The sequence below is a fragment of the Corythoichthys intestinalis genome, chromosome 19 (genome assembly GCF_030265065.1).
Source record: "Corythoichthys intestinalis isolate RoL2023-P3 chromosome 19, ASM3026506v1, whole genome shotgun sequence".
NCBI lineage: Eukaryota > Metazoa > Chordata > Actinopteri > Syngnathiformes > Syngnathidae > Corythoichthys > Corythoichthys intestinalis.
The window spans coordinates 33,552,033-33,577,744 of NC_080413.1; the positions used below are offsets into that span (position 1 = coordinate 33,552,033).

At 39.4% G+C, this 25,712-nt stretch overlaps 1 protein-coding gene across 4 annotated transcripts in view; it reads left to right on the plus strand.

The window, feature by feature from the left end:
- LOC130907928 (kinesin-like protein KIF13B) overlaps positions 1 to 20,971 on the plus strand; it is a 129,488-nt gene extending 108,517 nt beyond the window's left edge. For 3 of the 4 annotated variants that reach the window (XM_057823465.1, XM_057823464.1, XM_057823467.1), the window contains 3 exons: positions 4,282 to 4,344; positions 12,222 to 13,287; positions 20,286 to 20,971. In XM_057823465.1, coding sequence (XP_057679448.1) covers positions 4,282 to 4,344; positions 12,222 to 13,287; positions 20,286 to 20,527 — 1,371 coding nt within the window. In that variant the 3' untranslated portion in view covers positions 20,528 to 20,971. The remainder of the gene's footprint in view (positions 1 to 4,281; positions 4,345 to 12,221; positions 13,288 to 20,285) is intronic. The other variant, XM_057823468.1, reaches the window with a different exon arrangement.
- Positions 20,972 to 25,712: the final 4,741 nt, after the last annotated feature.

The following is a 25,712-nucleotide window of genomic DNA, read 5'->3' on the forward strand; positions in this document are numbered from 1 at the left end:
TCTCCTTGTTTGAGAAGAAAGTTTGGAAGGACGGCCGGGTCTTGGTAGATTTGCAGTGGTCTGATGCTCTTTCCATTTCAATATGATGGCTTGCACACTGCTCCTTGAGATGTTTAAAGCTTAGGAAATCTTTTTGTATCCAAATCCGGCTTTAAACTTCTCCACAACAGTATCTCGGACTTGCCTGGTGTGTTCCTTGGTTTTCATAATGCTCTCTGCACTTTAAACAGAACCCTGAGACTATCACAGAGCAGGTGCATTTATACGCAGACTTGATTACACAACGGTGGATTCTAATTATCATCATCGGTCATTTAGGACAACATTGGATCATTCAGAGATCCTCACTGAACTTCTGGAGTGAGTTTGCTGCACTGAAAGTAAAAGGGCCGAATAATATTGCACGCCCTGCTTTTCAGTTTTTTATTTGTTAAAAAAGTTTAAATTATCCAATAAATGTTGTTCCTCTTCACGATTGTGTCCCACTTGTTGTTGATTCTTGACAAAAAATTAAATTTCATATCTTTATGTTTGAAGCCTGAAATGTGGCGAAAGGTTGCAAGATTCAAGGGCGCCGAATACTTTTACAAGGCACTGTATGTAAAGTCACGGTTACCACTTGGAAGGTTTATTCATAAGTCTTTGCGCCTATGAATGGTGTGTATTTGTTTCATTAAACAATGCATATATTGATTCTTAATGGGTATGTTGAAGATCATTGTGATATTTAGTCAACACCCAAATCACGTCATATCTAGTTCTATTATCGGGTAGCTCTAGTTCGGCGCAAAGCGGGATGTTTCAGCTTCCTCTGCAGATGTTCAAGAGAATTTAGAAAAGGACTCAGAGAAGGCCACTTAAAAATAGTCGATTTTTAGCCATTTTGGGGTAGTTTTAGTCAGTCAGTCGGTCGCAAACATCAGTTCACGATATACAGTGATCCCTCGCTACTTCGTGTTTCAAACTTCCCGCCATAAGTCCATCGCGGATTTTTTTTCCCACTCTCCCTCCCTCCCTCTCCCTGCTCTTTGATCGACAGGCAGTGCACGGGCGTTGCTTATTGATTAAGTTAACGATGATTGACAGATGTTTGGGTTTGAGCTTGCCAGAGACACGAACATCAAACTGCCGCATGCGTCAATCATCCTTTAATTTGTTTAACAGTTGCTGTGGCAACTCCTTGTGTGTGAGCAGCTTGAGCGGATTTGAGTGGACTCACTCAATGAAGCATTTAATTAAGCCAAGCATTTTTCTACTACTTTATTCTTGTTTAAAAATAATTCGGTGGGACAGTAACATATTTAAAACTCATCATAAATATTTCATTTGAAGTGCTTAAAAATCATTTATTCAAAATATATATGTATATATATATTTTTTCATATACTTTGGGGAAAAAGTGAAAAAAGTATGTCTTACATGTATATCTTTCCAATGCTAAATCTGAATAAATACATGGGGGTTGCAATACTTAGCAATTTTTCACTTATCGCGGCGGGTTCCGGTCCCCGTTAACCACGAAAATCGAAGGATCACTGTACTGTATATGATTGTGACTCAGACCAAGCTTTACGACATTGGCCAGCACATTTTTCCCTAGAATTGTCCCCTGCACGGATTATGTGCTAGTTTCAGAAAAGCAGCCTCTCTATAAGTAAATAATACTTAACAAGTTTTGAGCATGTGTGCACATCATAAAAAAAGCCAAACTGGAATAGAATATTTTTATGTTTCTGCAGAATGGAGAATGTCGCACATTACTCAGATTGGGATGCTAACCGTGCGTGCACTGAATTCATTTATAAACTTATGTTATGCCTTGGAGTCTAACTCATTAAAAAGGGAGAGGAAAAAAAGAACACTACAGATTCAAGATTGTGAAATTTATCATGTTGTCCAATGCGAAAAAAGAACATGGCACAATATTTCATCAGCTAACAGCCCGAGTCGAGTGGCGGTACAAGAAAACTGAATAGGGATAAACAGTTATGGGGCCCAATTATAATTACACTGCAATTATCCTGATTGTTTCACCGTGATTGTCTGTCTGAGGGATCTGATGAACAAATATTTGTCTCATATCCCCATCTTCTCTGTTAATCACTACAGTAAATACGTGTTATTTCTCTTTGTGAAACACCAATATGCAGACCTCATTACATGGATGAAAAGTGCAGGCCTGACATAATGAAACAGATGGCCCGGGTAGCTATCCCGCTTTCATATTCAGTATAATTTCACAATCTGTTATAGATCACATATAAACGTTTCCTCACAGGCTTTATTTTGTTTTTTTATTTTTAGTTTGTTAGTTTGTGTAGTTTTTCTTGCTCCCTCTGATGCAGAGGTAGGTACATTAGCCAAAAATTTTACTTAAGTAAGAGTAGCGTTACTTCTAAATAATATTCCTCAAGTACAAGTAAAAAAAAAAATTTTTTTTAAAAGAATACTCAAGTCATGAGTAACATTGTGTGTAACTGCTTACAATGTCAGATGTTTTTTTAAATAATGGTATATTTTTTTACTCAGCACAACTTCATGTATATGAATTATTATTATACTGTACTATAACCTATTACATGACTATATTAGGCCAAAAAAATGACACAAAAATCATCAAATTCAGACCAGAAAAACATTATGAAAAATCACCCGTCCAAAGAGCACGAGTGCCCTCTAGTGGAGAAAAAAAACATTGTTACCTCTGATTGTTATAATGGAGTCATGTGGTTATTGTTGCGACGTCTCCTCGGTGAAACTGCTCTATTCGAGGAAGGTGGCAAGTCGGAGTTTTCCAAAATCGGACCAGGAAAATTATGGGAGGTCCTCGTTGCTAAGTCAGAGAAGAAAAAAAAAGTACCCCGACTCCATGAGTTACTTCAACGTAGCGCTGCGACCATTAATCGATAAACTCGAGTAATTCGATTAGAAAAAAGCTTCGAATCAAATTTTGCTGCTTCGAATATTCTTTTAATTGGAATGGCATTATAATGGTTTGCAGTTAATTTTATTGATTTTGGGTGGATAGACTGCCCTCAAGTGGCAACAGTGAATATGACATAACACATTTATCATGGCTGAATCTAGCTGCTCCCTGTTAAGACCAACATAAGCTAATATGTTTTGTTAATGCAATCGTACTTTAGTTCATAGGTATATTTAGCTGTTTTTTTATTGGAATATGTGTTTGAACGATTTGTTGAGTATTGTAAAAAGCATTTTACAGCATTTAAGCTAGCAAACTTTTGCTAATCCAGTTAGCCAATTGTTCTTTTGTTGTACTTAGATCCTCATTTATTTATTTATTTTTAATACCTAGCTCAGGTGTTTTAATATATTTTTAATGAAAGTTCAATTCTGCATAGTTTAAAGAAACACTCGGGAATGTTATTTTGTGGTCACATTTAATGCTATTTTGAAAGTGCAATCTTAGCAAGCCTTTGTTTTACTTCTCCTAAAATTGATTTGCAACGCATTAAATGTTCCTAATCCGATTATACGAACGAACTAGTTGATAGATTAATCGACTACTAAAATAATCGGCAGCTGCAGCCCTACTTCGATCTGACGTCACTCGACAAAATGGCACTGCAAACATAAATTACATAATTAGAAAAATATGTCTTTGTTATTAAAGTAATGTAGGTACTCAACTCACAACTTCAAATATGATTTTTACTGACTTTGCATGAGGATATGCTGCTATCTCGTTGCATGAAGTTATCCGATTATTTGTACAAAAGATATTCCTATATTTATAGAAAAACAAATTATACAAATATAATCTGTATTTATTATTACATACTGACTTTGCGTGAGGAAATGCTGTTCTCTATGGCCAAAATAAAAAACAATTTGTCGCAATCATCCATCTTTGCTGTTTAAATTTGCTTGGTACGCTTTGAGGTCGCAACTGGTACGCAACTTCCCACCTTCCTCGAATGCAGAACGAGACTGTCGGTTTTTCTAGCAAAAATAAGACACTATGTAGAAAGAGGAAAAATGTAACGACTCGAGTGTAGCCAAAAGTTGCCGTGTAAAAGTATTGTTTCTTCTTCACAAATCTAATCTAGTAAAAGTATAAACTAATGCGTGGTAAAAGTACAGTTCATTTTTCTCAAAAAGTTACTTCAGTAAATGTAACGTGTTACTACACACCTCTGCTCCAAAGAGTTAAAATGTGCAGGTCGAGAGTGTTTCAAACAGAAGCCCACTTTGGATTTGACCATGATACCCTTTATAAAAACAATTTGAGCCATTAACACTGCTATTCTGTTGCAGGATGTGCCTCGTATCATGGTACAGTCAGCCAGTGTTGAAGAAGGAATGAACACACACCAACAAGTGAGTGTTTATGGTCTCAAAATCTACACATCTCTAGGAATTAGACCCGACTATTACCTCCAAATTAAAAGAATAGATAACAAAAACAAGAAAGAAATAACAACAAAACACAGAAACACAAACATTCATGACATCATAATAGAACATATCCGAAGCAAGAGAATGTCTTGGCTGATCTTTGCGTAATTTTGCGTAAAATGCATTTGGTGCATCGTCTTACCTTTCTGTTTGACCCTCCCCTCAGCCAACCATGCCTACTTTACGCAAACCGGTCACCTTAGGGCCAGGTGCGTTTGCACCCCCAGCACCTTCCTAAATTCTGCCCCTGTCCAGTAGTATTTGACTTAAACACAGATACAGTGATCCCTCGACACTTCGCTCTTCAAACGTTGCGCCCACAGGCCATCGCAGATTTTTTTTCAATTAAAAAAAAAAAAAGTATTTTATTTAAGAATGTTAAACTATATCCAAGTATACATATACATCGTCATTGTTTTCTTTTATATATGTATCTCATTTATATCAATTATTACATTTGCAGTGCTTAAAAACCATTTATTAGAACAGTGTTTTTCAGGCGTTTATGTGTCACGGCGCGTTTTTACATTGGAAAAAATCTCGCGGCACACCACAATCAAAAATGTTCCAAAATTACTTTCTGTACAGTATATTTAATTATAAAATCTCAATATTTATACTTACTCGGTGTGAAACTTGAGCCAGTATGGATAAACACAAAGCTGATATGCTGGCAGGAATCTTCGTCAACAGCGCTTAGTCTCTCTCTGTTTTTATTTCATTTGATTTTTTTGTAGCAGTTAGGCTTGAAAAGTTCAGAAGTGTCAGACAGGGGGACTTTAGAAATGTCTTTAATCGCATCAGGGGCAAGGATCTCACTGACAATAGCTTTGCAGGCAGGTAGTATTGTCTCTTTTTAGATTCAGCAACAGTTTAGCAGTTTAGCAACAAGGTTAGGCTTTGAGGAGTTTCTCATTTACCTTTGTAGTGTTTCTCAAAAAAGTTGCCTTTTTTCTCTCTGTTTTCATGGAGGCGAACAAAATAGTCAATCGACTTGTTTTGAAACGAGGGCAAATGCAACTGCTCGCGTCACGTTCAAAGAACTGCTCGGATTTTTAGCCATCAGCTAAACAATGACTTGGAATAAAACACCGGGAGGATTGACGGTCTCACATATGGATGAAATGGAAAGGAAACTACCGTGTATATTGACACTTGTCGACTCTAATCAAATGATGTACAGTAGACGTGCTGGGGTCATCATTTTCGCAGACAGGAAGATAGCTCATAGCTAAAAATCTGAGCAGTTCTTAAACGCGACACGAGCAATAGGAGTGGGAACCTCAGGGCACCTCACGATACGATACAATTCGTGATACAAGGCTCACGGTAACGATTATCTCACGATATCACGATATCACGATACAGCGATTATCGATATATTGGTCAGAAATTTCATACAGGATATTCTACGATACAACTGTTGAAATGAAAAAAAAAAAGATGTTTCAAAATAGAAAAAATACTGTTTAAGTCATTTATTAAACAGTCACACCTTTTCTGTGCAACATTGCTGTAAAATATAAATCTACTGCAAATTGTGTACCTGCACATATAGAGGAAACAAACCACAACCACCGATATCTCTTGGAGAGATCATGATGAATGGCACACTTAATTTCTTAAAGTTATAAATCTTTTTTAAAAAATTATAATAAAATAACAGTGCTGTAGGTGTCGGTCAGCAGTTCAGCTTGGAGTGGGGCACTGATAGAATTGGTGGGTCCCTTTTCTTCATATATGACCTTTGTTGCCAAAAGCATTGGTTTGAGCACTTCCACCATCTGCGTCAGCATTTGAGATGTCAGACTCAGTCAGTTACATTCTTCCTCACCTTAAAAACAACAAAATAAATTTTAAAAAAATATTAGCAACTTAATAGCTTTTGAGTTGAAATCCTAGTTTTTTTGTGTGCTGGAAGCATTGAGTGAATTAAAAAAATATGAATTGAATGTATAGAAATTAAAAATGCTATAATTACCTATTTTTGATATGTAGGCTACATTAATTATCATGCACATCACCTTATATATCTTGGAAGCTATTCAAGCCATTTTTATAGCTTATTGTATCAAAATGGCAGTAATAACAGTTTGTGTCGTGTAAACTAGATGGAAAGCGGTTCTCAAATAATAGCAAATAAATCAGTAAATTCATGTAGGACTGTTTCGATACTCATTTTCATCCAGTTTAGGGTGCTGGTTTATCTTATATCATTCAACACCAAATATCATCAAAATAATTTATGTAATTAAAAAATCAATTACAAGTAGGCCTACATTGCAAAACTTTCTTACCTCAAGTGATGAAAGCAAAGCAGTGAAGAAATCCTCGTCCACTTCGTCACCAGCTGCCAGTGAACCTTATTTTTGTTAGACAATTCTTGCATACAGCAAAGTCCTTGTTCACCATACTTCTTCTTGTTGGTGTAAAATCCAAAGTGTGTCCACATGTGTGATTTGTAGCAATATTTTTCTCACTTTTTCCTCCACCGTTCTCACGAAGCTTTTTTATTTTTTTCAACCCACTTGGAGCTTCCTCTCTTCTTCTCTAGACGACTTGTGCACACTTTACCTTCACTCTCGAGCGCCCCTAGTGGACCACTAAGGAATTGCTCAACTAACATTGAGCAGTTTACAGCATCCAATGGCCAATATGTCAAAAAAAAGCATCGATACCTGGCCGGAGTATATCGATAACCGATCGGGTTGCAAAATATCGCGATATATCGCTGTATCGAGATATTGTCACACTCTTAACGAGCAACACCCTGCTCATTTGCACACGACCGCAAGCTTCTACCTCCTCCTTTCCTACTGTAACTTGTAACGCATGGTAAGTAGGATGCGTGCAGAAAATTAACAAAAAGGGGAGAAGCTTCCACTGATGTACATTTATCCACAAAATAATCATAAATCCACCTTGACTCGGGAGCTCAGCGGTTCACACACACTCCAACATAAAAGCAGCAACAGAAGAAGACCATATTTAATGTAAATAAAGCAGCGCCACCGCATGGTGGATGTCGGGAGGAACACCATTTAAGGAGGTGACTGTTACAAACTCCGCCCGACGACGCGAAAAAAAAAAAATGCCATATTGGATAACTTCTCACGGCTCACCTGATGATCTCTCACGGCACACCGGTTGAAAAACACTGTATTAGAATATACATATGTATTTTTTGTTTGTTTTTAATAATACTTAGGGGGTAAAAAAAAAGGGGACAAATGTGTCTTATATGTATCTTTTTCCAATGCTTTTAAATCTGAACAAATACAGTGAACACACCCCCCAATTTTTTTTTTTTTTTTTGTATATAAGCTCTGCCTCAACTTTGCAGATTTTCGGGGGGGGGTGAGCCCCATTAACTGTGAAAAATGAGGGATAACTGTACATAGTTGCAGGACAATGACAATTCTAGTAAAAAATTGCATAAAAGTCAACTGCAGTGGTACCTTGACATACGATCGCTTCGACACACGATCTTTTCGACATCCGACGTAAAATTTGCCTCGCCATTTCTTTCTACTGTACATTCGACGACGACATACGACGATTTATGACAGCGCCACTGTTTCTTTGTTTTTCTGCAAGACGGACGCACAGTGGATTTCCGTGTGAGAGAAATCAACATGGGTTTCAAGAAGGTTAGTGCAGGTGGTGAAAAAAGGAAAAAGGTGATGCTTACCATTGAAATGAAGATGGAAATGATCGAAAAATATGAGCGTTGGCGTCCGTGAACTGGCTCGACAATACAGCCATAGAATGTCTACGATCTTGACGGTCCTCCGACGACCACAGTTTGCCAGTCTTTATAAGTTAAGGTGACCAATATTGTTGTAGTGAAATCCCCACTTTCGTCATATTTTTAATCATTTATTTCAGAACTTTTGCAACACAACACGCCTACTGTCCGCAGCATTAGACGCCAACAACAACAGAACATCAAAAGAGAAAATAAAATCTTTACCGCACCTTTCTCACTGTCACGTCAGTCACGCGGTGCATTCAGGTATAGCACGCAAAACACATCGGCCACATTAGTACCCGATTACTTACATTATTACAGGAATTATTGTTATTGTACTGTATTATTATTCAGATTTTTATTTATAATTTATTTGTTTTGCTATGTGTAATTGCCATTTGTAATAGTACCAGCAATATTTATTAAGGATTTAGTGTAGGTTTTCGGGCTGTGGAACGAGTTAATGGAATTATAATGTATTCTTATGGGAAAATCCTGCTCGACATACGACCATTTTGATTTACAGTTGAGCTCATAGGACTAGATGGTACAATCCCTCAGATTTATCAGCACTTGGTGTTTGTTTGTGTGTGTGTGTGTGGGGGGGGGGGGTAATGGGCACAGGCTTCACTGGGGTCATCAGGTGGGCACCCTCCTTCATTGGTGTTTCATTGATAGGCCCACGACACCTCCAGAGGGCTCAACAGCGACATCTTGCGTCCCAGGTGTGCCCCCTCCGCCTTTCCCCTGGATGTTATTTTGCAGCCCAGATGGGGTCCTTTCTCTTAATCCATATCCACCTGCTGCATCTGACAACGATTTGACAGCCCGCCAGAAGGCCTGACCTTTCACTCCCATTCCTTTCAGAAGCTTGGTTGTGGACATGGCAACAAAGCCTCTGCACCCAACTTCAACCGGAAGCACCCGGGCACGCCAGCCGCGTTGCTCTGCCTCGGCTGCAATGTCCGTGTACCTCAGTCGTTGGCGCTCATATGCTTCACCAACTGCTGCTTCCCATGGCACAGTTAATTCAATAATGAGCACAGTTTTCTGGGAGGATGACCACAAGACCAGGTCCGGCCTGAAGCTGGTTGTAATGATCTCAGGCAGGAAGATGAGTTTTTGGTCTAAGTCAACCTGAATTTTCCAGTCGAAGTTCAGAAGGGTTGCCTTCACTGTTGCAGATGATTTTGCCTGGAGTTGTCTTGCTCTAACGAACGGTGTGGTGATTGAGTGATGAGGAATTGGTGGAGGGAGGGCATTGTTTGTTCTTCTCCTTTCTTCGTGGGTGATTGATTGCCAGTTGTCTGAGGACCTGGTTGTGCCTCCAGGTGTAGCGGCCTTGAGACAAACTGGTTTTGCAGCTGGTAAGGATGTGACTCAGGATTGCAGGGGTTTGACAGAGTGTACAAGAAGGATCTTCTCCAAACCATTGGTTTAGGTTCTTGGGTGTGGGAAGAACATCAGAGGTGGCTCTGATGATGAAGCTGATTTGGCTTCCTTCCATTTCCCAAAGGTCCTTCCATGTGAGTTTCCGATGCTCCACGTTTTCCCAGCTAGCCCACTGTCCCTGTTTGGACTGTGCTACTGCTGTCGCACATCTGTCTGCTTCCTCTTGTTGCCGAACCTGATCAACAACCAGCCTTCTCCTCTGGGTTGATGTTGCTCTGTGCCATTTGGGTTGACTAGCTCCAAGTCCAAACCCACCTCTTCCGTTCTGCACCTGTCCCACAATATCTCTGTCTGAGAGCTGATTTGGCTTGCTGTATAGCCTCAGATGGGATCCATTTCCTCCCAGTTTCCAATTTGGGAGCCACCGCTCGGATCACCTCATCTTGAGACTCTGTCAAGGTCATGCTCAGCCTCACCTTGCTGCATTTAAACTCCTCTTTGAGGCTAGAGATGGGCAATTGCAGGGCACCATGACCATATAGGCCGATGTTACTGAGGCACCGTGGGAGGCCTAGCCACTTCTTGATGTATGCACTGATTGTTCTCTCCAGTTTCTCGACTTTGGTCAAGGGGATCTCATAGGCCAGGGTACACTAAATCCGGACCTCGGTGCCAATTTTCCTGTCGTGTTTTCCATGTCTTCCTCCTCCAACACACCTGAATCAAAATAATCAGGATCATTATCAGGCTTCTGGAGAGGTTGCTGATGACATAATGATTTGATTCAGGTGTGTTAGGGGAGAGAGACGTGGAAAACAAGACAGGAAAAGTGGCACCAAGGTCCAGATTTAGTGAACCCTGTCATAGACTGTTAGTTGCCACATTAAACGGGGGAGCAACCCAAACTGCAGGCACCACAGTTTAAACTTGCCAGGAAGTAAGGTTTTGTCTATGCGGACAAGACATTTGATGGTTTCTTCCCTCAGTTGATTGTTCTGGTCCGAGTCTTTGAGACATGCATTGTATGATCGCCCTAGACTCTTGACTGGCAGCTCTGACACCAACGGAATGGGAGTATTCTCGATGTAGAATCTCTGGTCCGTTAGTTTCCCCTTGACGATGGATATACTCCTGGACTTGATGGGTTTAAACTTCATCCGTGCCCATGTAATATTGGCATGAAGCTTTCCCAGCAGATGTTTGGTGCATGCAACAGTTGAGGTCAACGTGGTCATGTCGTCCACGTATGCGCGGATGTGTGGTAGACGTTGTCCCCCTCTAAGACTTTCTCCACCCACAACCCATTTGGAACCTCGTATTATTACTTCCATTGCCATGGTGAAGGCAAGGGGGGTGATGGTACATCCTGCCATTATTCCCTCTTCCAAGGGTTGCCAAGATTTTGTGTATTCTGTTGTTTTGACACAGAATTGCAGATCTTAGAAGCAGTTTCTCACCAGGTATGTGATGGTATTTGGGATGTGGAAGAAGTTGAAGGCTGTCCAGATGAGAGAATGAGGCACAGATCCAAAAGCGTTGGCTAGGTCTAGGAATAGGACGTGCGGGTCTCTTCCTTCCCTCTTGGCAGATTGGATTTGGTGCCATATCATGCTTGTATTCTCCAAGCAGCCTGAGAAACCAGGTATTCCTGCTTTTTGCACAGATGTGTCAATCAAGCTGTTTTGCTTCAGATATGTTGTCATCCGTTTAGCAATGATGCTAAAGAAGATCTTCCCTTCAACATTTAACAGGTTGATTTGCCGGAATTGATCAATGTTTGAGACACCTTTCTCCTTGGGTATTAACACGCCTCCAGCGCGACGCCACACTTTTGGGATGGTTTGCTTTGTCCACATCACTTCATCTGCCTCCACAGAAAGCGTAGTACATTTGGGGAGTTTTTGTAGAACCGATATGGAACTCCATTTGGTCCTGGGGCTGAAGCAGCCCTTGACTTCTTCTCCAAACAACGTCCTAAAACGAATTAACTATGTAGGTAGAGGTAGCACATTCATGAACATACATCTACTATCATTTTTTTCTCACGTTTTACGTATAGTGATGTGTTAAGAGCTTTTTAGATTATTATTTTCTGGAAACCTAATAAAAAATAGACTGAAATAAAAAAAAAGGGATAAATAAGGAATTATATCTTCAACCCATACTAGCCATCTCAGATACACCGTAAATCCTTTTCCCAGGTTTTGTCACGTGACATTCACATTCCTGCATCAGAGCTCTTATGAATTTTGGTGGATAACAAAGGCTGATATAGGACAAAAAATGTTGGGTGCTTGAGATGAATGAAAATTTATACATTTTTCTGTTTATTTTTAATTCAAAGAACGCCCTGTCTTGACGAAAGGCAATACATGAAAACCAATTCTTGGGAAAAAAAAACATGTATTTTGGTTCACCGTTTAGGCCTAATTTCTTGTATGTATGTTGTAAATTATCCTATAATTCTCTGGAATCTGTGTATGGCTTTATTCGGAGACCATAAATTACATACTTATCAAACGACATATTTTGACTTCACTTTAAGTGTGTCCAGCAGAGCTACATAACTCACATGTAATATTCCAAATTATATGTCAATGAAGATTCAAAACCCCGTTGTAGGATCACTAACAACTGGTCACGACTTTCCTTTTAGGTTCCTATTGAGGACATCAGCCCTCTTGACGTTCATCAGGAGGTCTCCAGATCAGTGCCTCTCCCTCCACCAATCATCCCAGAGACCGAAGACTCCAACCAGAGCTCAATGAGCGAGGCGTCAAGTGGTTACATTTCAACGAGCGTCTCCACGGCGACGCTTTCAGATGTCTACACCTTGAGCTGGGATCTTCCTTTATCATCGGGCCACAAAGCCAATGACTTTTCAGCTGCAATAGATGAAAAAGAAATTCAAGAGAGACCAAAAATGCCCTCGCAGTCTGATAAAGCTTCCGGATCAGAACCTCAGGAGTTTTTCCAGCCTGTTCCGGAGGACATCTACCTTCCACCGTCCGAACCAAATGACAGTCAGTCTGATTCAAATCAGAGTCACCAGGAACTGAACCCACCTCTTGTAGTACACAAAGTTGAAAACACTTCTCCGTGTGTAGAGTCCAACATTCCGATAATCCCAGTGCATTTAGAGCGTGATTCAATCGAACCAGAACAATTAGACAGTACAACGCCTGAAGATCCTGCTTCTGTCTCAACCTTAATATATTCTGACTTGCCTCCAAACTCACAGAATGATTCTAATCCACTAGTTCTTTCCCAGGAACAACCTCCTTTAAAGAACTCCAGTGGTTCTGCCATCCCAGCTTCATCTACTGATGAAGTCTGCCGTGAAGCAGCGCTTGACGCTTCTGCTGAACCCAATGTGTCAACTTTCAAATCTCCTGCAGCAGCAGGCAACCCTTTCAAGATCCAGAAAGTCCAGTCATCAGACCTTAAGTCCTTCCATCGTATACTTGGTGAGACAGAGGACAATCCTGGTCAGTCTGGAACTGGCAGCTCGTCAAATTTGGATCCCAATTTCACGGAGCCCCTGGAGCTTATCTTGGACTGTGAGGAAGGAGAGACAACTGCTGCTGTCAAGCTTCCTGACTGGATGAAAGAAGGGGAATTTGTCACTGTAGGGACCAATAAAAGAGGCACCGTGCGCTACATCGGACCCACGGACTTTGCGGAGGGCATGTGGGTGGGAGTCGAACTTGACGTCCCTGCAGGTGAGTGGAAAAGATCACAAACCCTGTTACTTTCTGCCTTTGCTTTGAAACCTTCCTAACGTACTGATGGTATGGACGAGTTGTAATTTGACAAACAACTCTGAAGGACGATTGATAAAATAAAGAGAAATTAGTTATATGTCTGATAGCCGGTGTCCAGCCAGTGACGGATGTCTTTCAATGAAGGGAAATTCAGTGCGTCTGCCTGTGAGTGCTTTGTGACAGTGGAGGGGCTCAGCGGCACCCGCTGCTCTGTAGGGAAAGAAACTAGAGTGCCAGAAGTCAGGTCTCCAAACACAAGCAGCTACAATAGAAAAAAAAACAGTCGCTAGTTGTTTTTAACCACACAAGTGTTGCTAGGATAATTATGAAAGTCTCTAGTTCAACTCAGAACAACAGGATTTAAATTGAATTATGCCTTTCTTTGATGTTTATATGACAAGGTTACTGATTCGCTCATTTCACTGTCAATCAAAAAGGGATTCCGCCTCAGACAGATCATCATGCATAAAGTGCATAGTCCAGGCCGGCCGAGCCCCGCCCACAGACCCCCAGAGACCCACTGCATCCAATGGGCAGGATTAACCCAGCCGTTAGCCAATGACTCGTCTCGTTTCTATGGAGGACCAGGAGTGCAAAAATTAAATATATAAATTAGGGCTGTCACACGATTAAAATTTTTAATCGAGTTAATTACAGCTTAAAAATTTATTAATCGTAATTAATCGCAATTTAAACCATCTATAAAATATGCCATATTTTCTGTAAATTATTGTTGGAATGGAAAGATAAGACACAAGACGGATATATACAGTGGGGAGAACAAGTATTTGATACACTGCCAATGGGAAAACCACACAACCCATTGGCAGTGTATCAAATACTTGTTCTCCCCACTGTACATTCAACATACATAGTACTGTATTTGTTTATTATTAGAGCTGGGAATCTTTGGGCACCTAACGATTCGATTACGATTACGATTCAGATGGTCTGATTCGATTCTAAAACGATTATTGATGCACCCCCCCTTTTTTTTTTTTTTTTTAATATTTTGTACATTTGTTCCAAAATTGTTCAAAAATACTCTCAGGCTAAACCAAACTACTATTTCAGTATCAAGTTAACATATAGCAGTAAACAAATATACAAAAATAACAGTAAATAAAAAAACTCCAGTCCCCATTCTGTATCAGCAGCTTTAAACTACATTCAATTAATTTAATGTTGTGAATCAACCGTTAAAGTTGTTAAAATTGCTCCCGTTAATCCATAATTTCCCTTTTGTCAACTTTCGACATGTGAAAGTTTTAAAACTATTTTAAAGATAGATTCAAGTCAATATTTTACCGATTTAGGAGTATTTTAGATAAAAAGTTAATTAGGTTTGCTTGGAAGGTTCGCTACAACAGCCTTGCAGAGAAGTGTACTGCTTTAAGATGGCGGCCGTTTACTATGTCTGCATCTAGCTTTTTGTAGATGTGCTGCAAACGCTACCGCTACCGTAGTGCATGTAGTCTTATATAAATGATATCTACCGTAACATTATGTGGATGACGTACTTTTGTAGCAGCTTCAGGTATGTTGTTGTGTTTTTTTTATCTCGTGGCATGAGTTGAGCTAGAGCCGTGAGTTGAGCATTGGCATTACCCGAGGGGCCGGGTAATGAGAAGCATGATGTTTAGCTACTCTCGCTCCGTTGCTCATTGACCGCGCGGCGCGCTGAGTGTGTTGTACTTCCGCTTTACTTGGCATATTTCAATAAGCGGAATTTGGATGTTTGTGAATCGTTCTCGAATCTTCCACGGCCGAATCGCGAATAATCTAAGAATCGGAAATTTTGCACACCTCTATTTATTATAACTATAAATCAACAAGATGGCATTAACATTATTAACATTCTCTTAAAGCGATCCATGGATAGAAAAACTTGTAGTTCTTAAAAGATAAATGTTAGTACAAGTTATAGAAATTTTATATTAATGTTAATCTTAGTGTGTTCGTTTTATTAAAATTTGTAAAATTTTCAATCAAAAAATAAACTAGTAGCTCGCCATTGTTGATGTCAATAATTACATGCTCACTTCCCAAACCCATAAAATAATTTGGACCCAAACAACAAAAAACAAGTAAAAAGCGGACATTACACCGCTGTCATTTTAATCTGTTTGAGCGGGGCATGTGCGTTAATTGCGTCAAATATTTTAACGTGATTAATTTAAAAAATTAATTGCCGCCCGTTAACGCGATAATTTTGACAGCCCTAAAATAAATACACAATAAATCATTAAAAGTGTCATTAAGATGCTTTTTTCAATATTTAATAATTTATTTCAATATTTGTTCCAACATTATTTATTTCATTTTTATATTTCACTTATTTCCATAAAATTTGAAATCGGAATGAATAAATGTTGAAATAAATAAAAACGGAAATAAAAATTGGAATGAATAAAAAGTGAAAAATATTGAAATAAATATCAAAATAGAAGCATTTTAATGACACTTTTAATTAATTCTGTATTTATTTAATTTTTGCACTCCTGGTCCTCCATACGTTTCGCTGTAGTGGAACAATGTACTCTCAACTCCAGTTCCACAGCATCCACACCGTGAGCGTGAAGCTGTGCAGATGAATGAAAAGCAAGCTGCATCATAACTTGTGAAAAGAAGCTAATTCTGAGCAAAAGTTGAGCGCGTTGTAGCACATATTTAGTCAATGACATATACAGTACATTTGATCACTTATTTTTTTGACATTTTGGGGGAAGCTGAGCTTCCCTTGCAGAACTTAAGAGCAATTGTCTCGGTGTCCAGCTGACACTAAGCCGGTGTTTCTTCTCAGTTTAGTTTAAGTTTTACATTTCCAAACACTGATTCGAACCAATAATGAGCTATTTCATTGCCCCAGACTCCTGCTGCTGATGTATTGGGAGCCTTGATGATTTGCTGTAGAATGTGAAACAGTTCTATTGAACTATTGATAAATCGACCAATATCGACGGTATTTTTCGGACTATAACTCACACCTGTGTACAAGGGCAGAGGAACTACCAACTTTTCAGGTTGCTCAAATTGTCCCCACCAACTTTTAAGCAACATTATTTGCACTATATCAGTTATGGGAAGACAATCTAAATTACCTAAAAATGTTGTAAGAATAGAATTGACCCTACCATTATTAAGTTAATTATTTTCTATATGTGCAGATTTACATTTACCCCTTTTCAATTGTTAAATGTGCCAGTCCATTTTGATTGGCAGATGACTTGACACACACGCACAGCCCCGACAGAAATACAACATGTCGACAACATGCCGCCTCCTCCGCAGAGGAGGGATATTAGTTTTCGACCAGCGACAGTAAGTAATGTAAAAAGATGACGATGTTGTGGAGGTGGGGAACACATCACTAAATTTTGCTACTTAAAGTCTGACCTGCATCAGAGTTAGCATAACATTAAACTGTGAATTTGCTAATTCAAAACTCAGAATGCTGATAAGAGAGAAGTGTCCTGTATGTGTTTTCTACTGTTGACGTTAACTGTGACAAATGTAGTGAACCGAGGTTTACCCCTTTCTCCCCAATTTTCTTTTTTATTTTATTTATGTGGTCTTTAAGCAGCCGAAAGGAGCTTTCATTTTTTGTTGAGTTTGGCTGTGCTTGTGGACAAAAATAGTAGTGTTGGACTTTTCCTGAAGGAAGAGTCCATTTTTGTTATTCCCTGGCTAAGACGTTTTTTCTGTCATATCTACTTTCTTTATTTAGATATTGTTGAGTGGTCTTAAGGCAAATGTTTATTTTTTGCATTCCTGGATAGATGAGATTATTAACAAGTATGTATTTATTGCGTATGTTAATATAATTGAAGTTCAAATATTCCAATAAATTTGTTAAAGAAAATCCAGACATTTAGTCTGAAATGTTTATTTTAGTGCTGCAACGATTAATCGATTAACTCGAGTATTTGATTAGAAAAAGATTCGAATTAAATTTGGCTGCCTGAGTATTCGTCTAATTAAAGTGGCTTTGTAATGGTTTGTTTGAAAGTGTTTGCATTTATTTTTATTGATTTGGGTGGATACACGGTCCTCTAGTCTACCTCATTTCACATGGCTGAATCCATCTACTCCCTGTTAAGACCAACATAAGTTTTTGTTTGAGCTAATGTTTTTTTAATGCACTCGTAATTTAGTTTATTGGTACACTTAGCCATTTTTGTGGAAATATGTGTCCCCATTCTGTATCAGCAGCTTTAAATTACATTCAATTAATTTAATGTTGTGAATCAACCGTTAAAATTGCTCCCATTATTCCATAATTTCCCTTTTGTCTACTCTCGACATGTGAAAGTTTTAAAACTATTTTAAAGATAGATTCAAGTCAATATTTTACCGATTTAGGAGTATTTTAGATAAAAAGTTAATTAGGTTTGCTTGGAAGGTTCGCTACAACAGCCTTGCAGGGAAGTGTACCGCTTTAAGATGGCGGCCGTTTACTAACGCCCGCATCTAGCTTTTTGTAGATGTGCTGCTAACGCCACCTGGTCTATAGTGCATCTAGTCCTATATAAATATGATGTCTACCGTAACATTATGTGGACGTACTTTGTAGCAGCTGTCGGCAGCAGTCAGGTATGTTGTTGTTTTTTTTATCTCGCGGCATGAGTTGAGCTAGAGCCGTGAGTTGAGCATTGGTATTACCCGAGGGGCCGGGTAATGACATGCATGATGTTTAGCTACTCTCGCTCCGTTCCTCTTTGCGTCCTGATGACCGCGCGGCGCGCTGAGTGTATTTTACTTCCGCATTACTTGACATATTTCAATAATCGGAATTTGGATGTTTGTGAATCGTTCTCGAATCTTCCACGGCCGAATCGCGAATAATCTAAGAATCAGAAAAATTGCATACCTCTATAAGTTAGCCAGCTGTTCTTTTGTTGTACAAAGATCTTTTTTTTTTATACCATTTGAGGCTCAGCTCAAGTATTTTTTTTTTTTTATGTTCCTTACCCAATTACTTGATTATTCGAAGTAAATAGTTAATCGACTACTAAAATAACCGATAGCTGCAGCCCTAGTTTATTTAGGTTCAAACAAAGGTTTGAATGGAACGGAGTATCACCTGAACCAATACAGATTTATTTTGCATTGTTCATTTAGCTTATCCATTAGGTTCATATTCGTGAGAAATGTAGCCCCGCACCCCCCGTTCACCAAATCTTATTAAAGGGTATGACAACACCTGGGGAAATGCTAATATTCCATCATTTATCCATAAACGCATGCCTTTTGGATTCATATCATGCCACTTCGTGTAATTACACACATCGCAACGCCAAGAAAATGATAGAAATTTGGATCGATTGTCAAGCTAAAAGGACCCCCCCACGAGATCCCGGAAATCTAGCATATTGTGTGCGTGACGTCACTACAAAGAAACAACCGGCTCAGTGCTTAGTACTGAATGGCGGCGATGATAGCGGACAATTCTAGTTTCTAGTTGCAGCGACGAATCCGACGTAACGAACATTCTTCTAATGGTGACGAGGAGAGTTATGAACCTTTCTTTGGTGTTTTGGGTTATCAATTTGAGCCCAAACGAAAGCCAATGCAGCCTAATGAAAGGATCATAGAGAGGAGCAATCACACTGATGAAACACTGGCAAAATCGTGTGGGGAACACCGAATGGTTTGTTTTGCATTTCTTTTCGTGAAGCTGATACACCGTGACTGCAAAATAATGTAATGTATAGAATAATTATCATTTATTGTGCTATCATAGGTTTTCGCTCTGCCAACAGACACAAATATGAATGGGATTCGAGGATTTGTTCTTTATATTTTACGAGCGATAATTTATACATGTGTCCAGTCCTATATCCAATGCGTGATATGTTTTTATTATAAAGAGTACTCACTCTGGCCATTTCGAGCTTGGCTGCTCCGCTCCTTTGGTTAGCCTGGGGTGGTCTCATCAGAGCCAGTCGTCCTCTTTTCTTGATGAGATGGCTGCGCGTGTATGGTGGCTGCTTTCATCAGCAATTTCTTAGCAAAACCTGATTTCTTTTGTCCATAGTTTGAATAGCTTTCAGGTGTAAAATGCGCACCACACAAAACCGTGCCGGAGGCTGGGTCTGCAAAATTAGCCCTCTTAGCACGGACAAACTTTACTCATTGTCTGCGTAGTCCAGCTCTTTTTCTCACGTTCGGGAACTCATGGGTACTACATTGCGACAAATGGCTATTTGTAGACTACATAGCATGACAGGTTTGAACCATTTTAGCGATTTTTTTGATAAAACACGAACGCAACTCGTCGATAAACAACGATTGCACCTGCCTCGACCTTTCGTTTCCTTGTTATGACGTCTCCGCCCCATTCGGCTGTTTCCGGAATACTTTCTGAAATGTTCGTAATTTTCGATCTATTTTCGATAATTGCTCATGAATACGATTTATTTTTTTGATAACTTTATTAATATTTGTTATCTTGCCACATAACGGTTCTATTGATATCTCACAGCCCCTTACTGTTTTAATACCCTTTAATGTCCCGTCCCCAGCAAAGTGTACATGCAGGTTATGCTGTTATATCGTCCCTACCAATGTCGAGACCAATCCTACGCCCATGCCTGTGTATACGTCACACTAGCCAAAAAAACTATTGCTAGCAGAGGATAAAACAAGTTACATATCCATGTTTTGCCAGAGTTCAGCTTTAATTACTCTATCAATTCTGCCTTTCTCCAATGTTAAAGGGTCGTTGCTCTCTGATCAAGGTGAATTTGTCTTGGTGCTTTTCGGCCCTGGTAGTCAAGACACCCAAAATCAAAAGTTATGGATGGGAATTGAGCAAAACCATATAACACACATCCCACTGGTCCATCATCAGATCTGACATGCGGACAGCGCAACTTAGACCTGCCAGACGTCAGGATTTCAGAAAATAAAGCACCGATCTTGACGGTGTACTCATGACATCTTTCTTTTACCAGGTAAAAATGATGGCTCCGTTGGGGGGAAGCACTACTTCCACTGTAATCCCGGTTACGGAGTCCTAGTTCGGCCGGACCGGGTGAGCCGCGGTGGCAAACGCCGTCGACAGCAGCAGAAACGCCGCAGCGCTAATTTGTCAGGATCCTCCTCGAACCTAGCTGCTCTAACGGCTCCAGCCAAAGGTGATGGGTCTAGTGGATCATCATCTACAAGTAATGTAGATGACCATAAAAGTTCTTGACAGGAGTGTCATTGTGCAATTTTGGGTAGGCACAATCTTCTTATGTCAGACTTATGATGTAGAAATGACTTACAATGTTCATGGTGTTTGTAAATATGGGGATGTAACCCATTTCTCGCATAGGATTTTAATTCAATGCTTGATGTGTTGTTGTTACAATCTATTTTAACATTGTTAAGAACACATGCACACTACGTTTTTTGTTTTGATACTTGCCAAGGAATGTAAGATTTTCACTTTTACTGTATTTTTAAAATCTTATGGTGGTTTTACCATGCTTTACTGCTCCAGATTTTTTTTAAAATACACATTTAAGCATTATTATTTTTGGATATTGATATTTTGTGCCTTGGCTTTTGTTTAAGTCACCACATGAACTTTGAGGTTTTTATCTTGAGAAACTGCATGATTTAACCAAAACAACTAATAAACGTTTTCTCTCAATATTTTGTCATTTCATTTTCTGACAAACATGGACAATGGAAGTCTAGCTTGGTGCTGTTCTACCTTCAAATGTACATACTAGGGATGAGAATTTCCACTAACTTCCCTGCCGACTAGTCTATAAGCAATTTAATACACATGTTAAATAAAAAGTTTGCATTTTAAACTTTTTATTTACAAGCATTTAAAACATTATTTGAAAGCATTTTTTCTTCTTGATTTTAGGTGCAAAATGACCTTGAAAAATGAACTTTTAGATGTATAAGCTTAAAAAGAAATATTCCACTTGAAGTACAGTGCCTTGCAAAAGTATTCGGCCCCCTTGAACCTTGCAACCTTTCGCCACATTTCAGGTTTCAAACATAAAGATATGAAATTTAATTTTTTTGTCAAGAATCAACAACAAGTGGGACACAATCGTGAAGTGGAACAAAATTTATTGGATAATTTAAACTTTTTTAACAAATAAAAAACTGAAAAGTGGGGCGTGCAATATTATTCGGCCCCCTTGCGTTAATACTTTGTAGCGCCACCTTTTGCTCCAATTACAGCTGCAAGTCGCTTGGGGTATGTTTCTATCAGTTTTGCACATCGAGAGACTGACATTCTTGCCCATTCTTCCTTGCAAAACAGCTCGAGCTCAGTGAGGTTGGATGCAGTGTTTGTGAACAGCAGTCTTCAGCTCTTTCAACAGATTCTCGATTGGATTCAGGTCTGGACTTTGACTTGGCCATTCTAACACCTGGATACGTTTATTTTTGAACCATTCCATTGTAGATTTTGGATCATTGTCCTGTTGGAAGATAAATCTCCGTCCCAGTCTCAGGTCTTGTGCAGATACCAACAGGTTTTCTTCCAGAATGTTCCTGTATTTGGCTGCATCCATCTTCCCGTCAATTTTAACCATCTTCCCTGTCCCTGCTGAAGAAAAGCAGGCCCAAACCATGATGCTGCCACCACCATGTTTGACAGTGGGGATGGTGTGTTCAGGGTGATGAGCTGTGTTGCTTTTACGCCAAACATATCATTTTGCATTGTGGCCAAAAAGTTCAATTTTGGTTTCATCTGACCAGAGCACCTTCTTCCACATGTTTGGTGTGTCTCCCAGGTGGCTTGTGGCAAACTTTAAACGAGACTTTTTATGGATATCTTTGAGAAATGGCTTTCTTCTTGCCACTCTTCCATAAAGGCCAGATTTGTGCAGTGTACGACTGATTGTTGTCCTATGGACAGACTCTCCCATCTCAGCTGTAGATCTCTGCAGTTCATCCAGAGTGATCATGGGCCTCTTGGCTCCATCTCTGATCAGTTTTATCCTTGTTTGAGAAGAAAGTTTGGAAGGGTGGCCGGGTCTTGGTAGATTTGCAGTGGTCTGATGCTCCTTCCATTTCAATATGATGGCTTGCACAGTGCTCCTTGAGATGTTTAAAGCTTGGGAAATCTTTTTGTATCCAAATCCGGCTTTAAACTTCTCCACAACAGTATCTCGGACCTGCCTGGTGTGTTCCTTGGTTTTCATAATGCTCTCTGCAATTTAAACAGAACCCTGAGACTATCACAGAGCAGGTGCATTTATACGGAGACTTGATTACACACAGGTGGATTCTAGTTATCATCATCGGTCATTTAGGACAACATTGGATCATTCAGAGATCCTCACTGAACTTCTGGAGTGAGTTTGCTGCACTGAAAGTAAAGGGGCCGAATAATATTGCACGCCCCACTTTTCAGTTTTTTATTTGTTAAAAAAGTTTAAATTATCCAATAAATGTTGTTCCACTTCACGATTGTGTCCCACTTGTTGTTGATTCTTGACAAAAAAATTAAATTTCATATCTTTATGTTTGAAGCCTGAAATGTGGCGAAAGGTTGCAAGATTCAAGGGGGCCGAATACTTTTGCAAGGCACTGTAAATATTACTAATCTTACCCATTAACCTGTTAACTAGTCTTTAACACTAAAAACAAGATGAAAATTATTTGACTAAAGACAATCTTAAAACGTTATAAATTTGCAGTGGATAGTATATAGGCTACCAAGCGGTCCTTAATATTGAGTTGAATGCTGTAATTGTATGTTTTTTAAAATGGAACATACATTTTACAATATCCTTTTAAAAGACAAAGACCTTGGACCCCTTTACAGGTACAGGCAACCATTTGAAACTTTTTGAAATGGTAAGCGTCTCATTCCATGATGATGCTTGAGAACTCGAGCAATGCATCTTTGAGTTGTTTATTTTTTAATAACCCTGTATGTACATTTTGTGTATATGTAATGCTTATGTGTACATATATACATAGGCGTCAGCATTGTTAAAAGTTCATAACGATATTGCTCTTTCTGTGGATAATGGAAACCCGGCTATCCTTGTTTTACTGGACCTCACAGCAGCATTCGATACAGTTGACCATTCAGTCCTTGTATCTCGTTTAGAACATTTCATAGGTATCCGTGGTAACGCTTTAAAATGGTTTAAATCGTATTTACAACATAGAACATTCTCGGTAATGATTGGGGAATTTTCCTCCTCACAATCTTCTCTGTCTTGCGGGGTACCGCAAGGCTCTATTTTAGGGCCTGTTCTTTTTGCGCTTTATCTCCTACCTTTAGGATCAATTATAAAAAAACATAATATCACTTTTCATTTTTATGCTGATGACCTGCAGCTTTATCTGCCCCTGAGACCTAACAAAAAAACTGCTCTTGCTAAATTGATGGAGTGCATATCTGATGTGAAGCAGTGGCTTGCACAAAACTTTTTACACCTTAACGAGAGCAAAACTGAATTTATTACTTTTGGCACACCTTCCATGATGAAAGCCCTTGAGCCCAACTCTGGTGCTCCGGCTGACATTTTTAAGACGCACGTTAAAAATCTCGGAGTGATATTCGATAGCAGGCTTAATTTTGAAAAGCAGATTAGTTCTGTTGTAAGAGCAAGTTTTTTCCAGCTCCGTCTCTTAGCCAAAGTGAAGCCTTTTCTTAGTCGCCACGACCTTGAAAAAGCAATTCACGCTTTTATAAGTTCAAGGCTGGACTACTGCAATGCACTTTATGTTGGCCTACCCAAGTCCTCGATTTCTCGGCTGCAACTTGTTCAAAATGCTGCTGCTCGATTTTTAACAGGTACACCTAGACGTGAGCATATTACCCCCGTGCTATCATCACTCCACTGGCTTCCAGTCCATTTTAGAATTGATTTCAAACTTTTACTGTTTGTTTTTAATTCTATTTATGGCCAGGCTCCATCATATCTATCGGAAATTTTAACTTTTCGTAACTCTGGCAGAACTCTTCGCTCGACCGGCCAGCTTTTTTTAGATGTTCCGAGGTCAAAACTTAAACAGTGGGGAGACCGATCCTTTGCGGTTGCTGCCCCCAGGCTGTGGAACAGCCTTCCCTCCGAAATCCGCACCACCACGGATGTAGGTCTTTTTAAGTCTCGGCTAAAAACGCACCTTTTTAGACTCGCCTTTTACAAAGATTAGGATAGCCTGGTTTTATTAGCTTAAGGACTTTTTTTTAATGTTTTTCGATTTTATCGGTTTTATTGTTTTACTTGCTGGACTTTTATTGTGATGCGCTCTTTGTTTTACTTTATTTTTTAAATGCCATTGTATAATATTTTCCTGCCTTTTATTTATCTTGAGCCATGTTTTGTTGTAAAGCACTTTGAGGGCCTTTCGGGTTTTTGTAAAGGGCTATATAAATAAATTTGATTGATTGATTGATTGATAGGCGGATCTACTATTCAGGCGAAGTAGGCGATCACCTTAGGCCCCCAACCAGTGGGCGGCCTCCAACCAGCTGCCCTTGCCCCAACGAGCAAGAGCATGGGCCACCGGAGCCAGCAGCACCCCCAAGTATTCGTCATGTATAATTATGTCAGCATACCAAACAAACAAATAACAAAACAAAAAAGAAAGCCATTTGAATGCTGCATTTATATTATCTCTCCCCCACACACACGCACTACAATGGACTGTTCCACGACGACGGACTGAGTATCAGTCGCTTAGCTTCATTTAGCACAGTTTAGCTTCGCTTAGCTGTTCGTTAGCTTCATTTAGCTCTCCCGCGTTTTTCACGCCACTAAGCTCGCTATTTTTACAGCTCACTTGCTACTTTGCACGTCGGCTATCGTTTATTTTGAACACATGAGCGAACGTGCTCTCCATGAGAGCCAAAGTGCAGTGAGGGAGAAGTTGAGAACAGGCCGCTAATGCCTCTTTTGACTTTCTTCATCTTCACACTGAACATAAAATACATGACAGCACACCCTGTGGCGAAACAATGCAGTACAGTTCCAATCAGTCATCCAATAACACTCAACAGCTGGTCAACAGCACTTGCTAACAAAAAAAAATTAAATCTATTAGTGACACCAAAAGCAATGACGAAGAATGTGTTTTTACGGACTGTAAAGCTTTCGGTTAGCGGTTTAGCGAACGTACCTCCGGTGAACATTTCAAAATAATAGCACGTCATGTTCATCATATCAATAACGATTTCTTGAGTTAATCCCACATACTTCAGAATTAATATTATAATATGTTGAGTAAATATTACAGAATACAGATTCTACACTAAGAATAGCTTTCAAATGACAAATATGATTGGCAACGAATAATTATTATACTTCTATTATATATAGTAGCATACTATAATTAGTGTTGTTCCGATCATGTTTTTTTGCTCCCGATCCGATCCCGATCGTTTTAGAGTATCTGCCGATCCC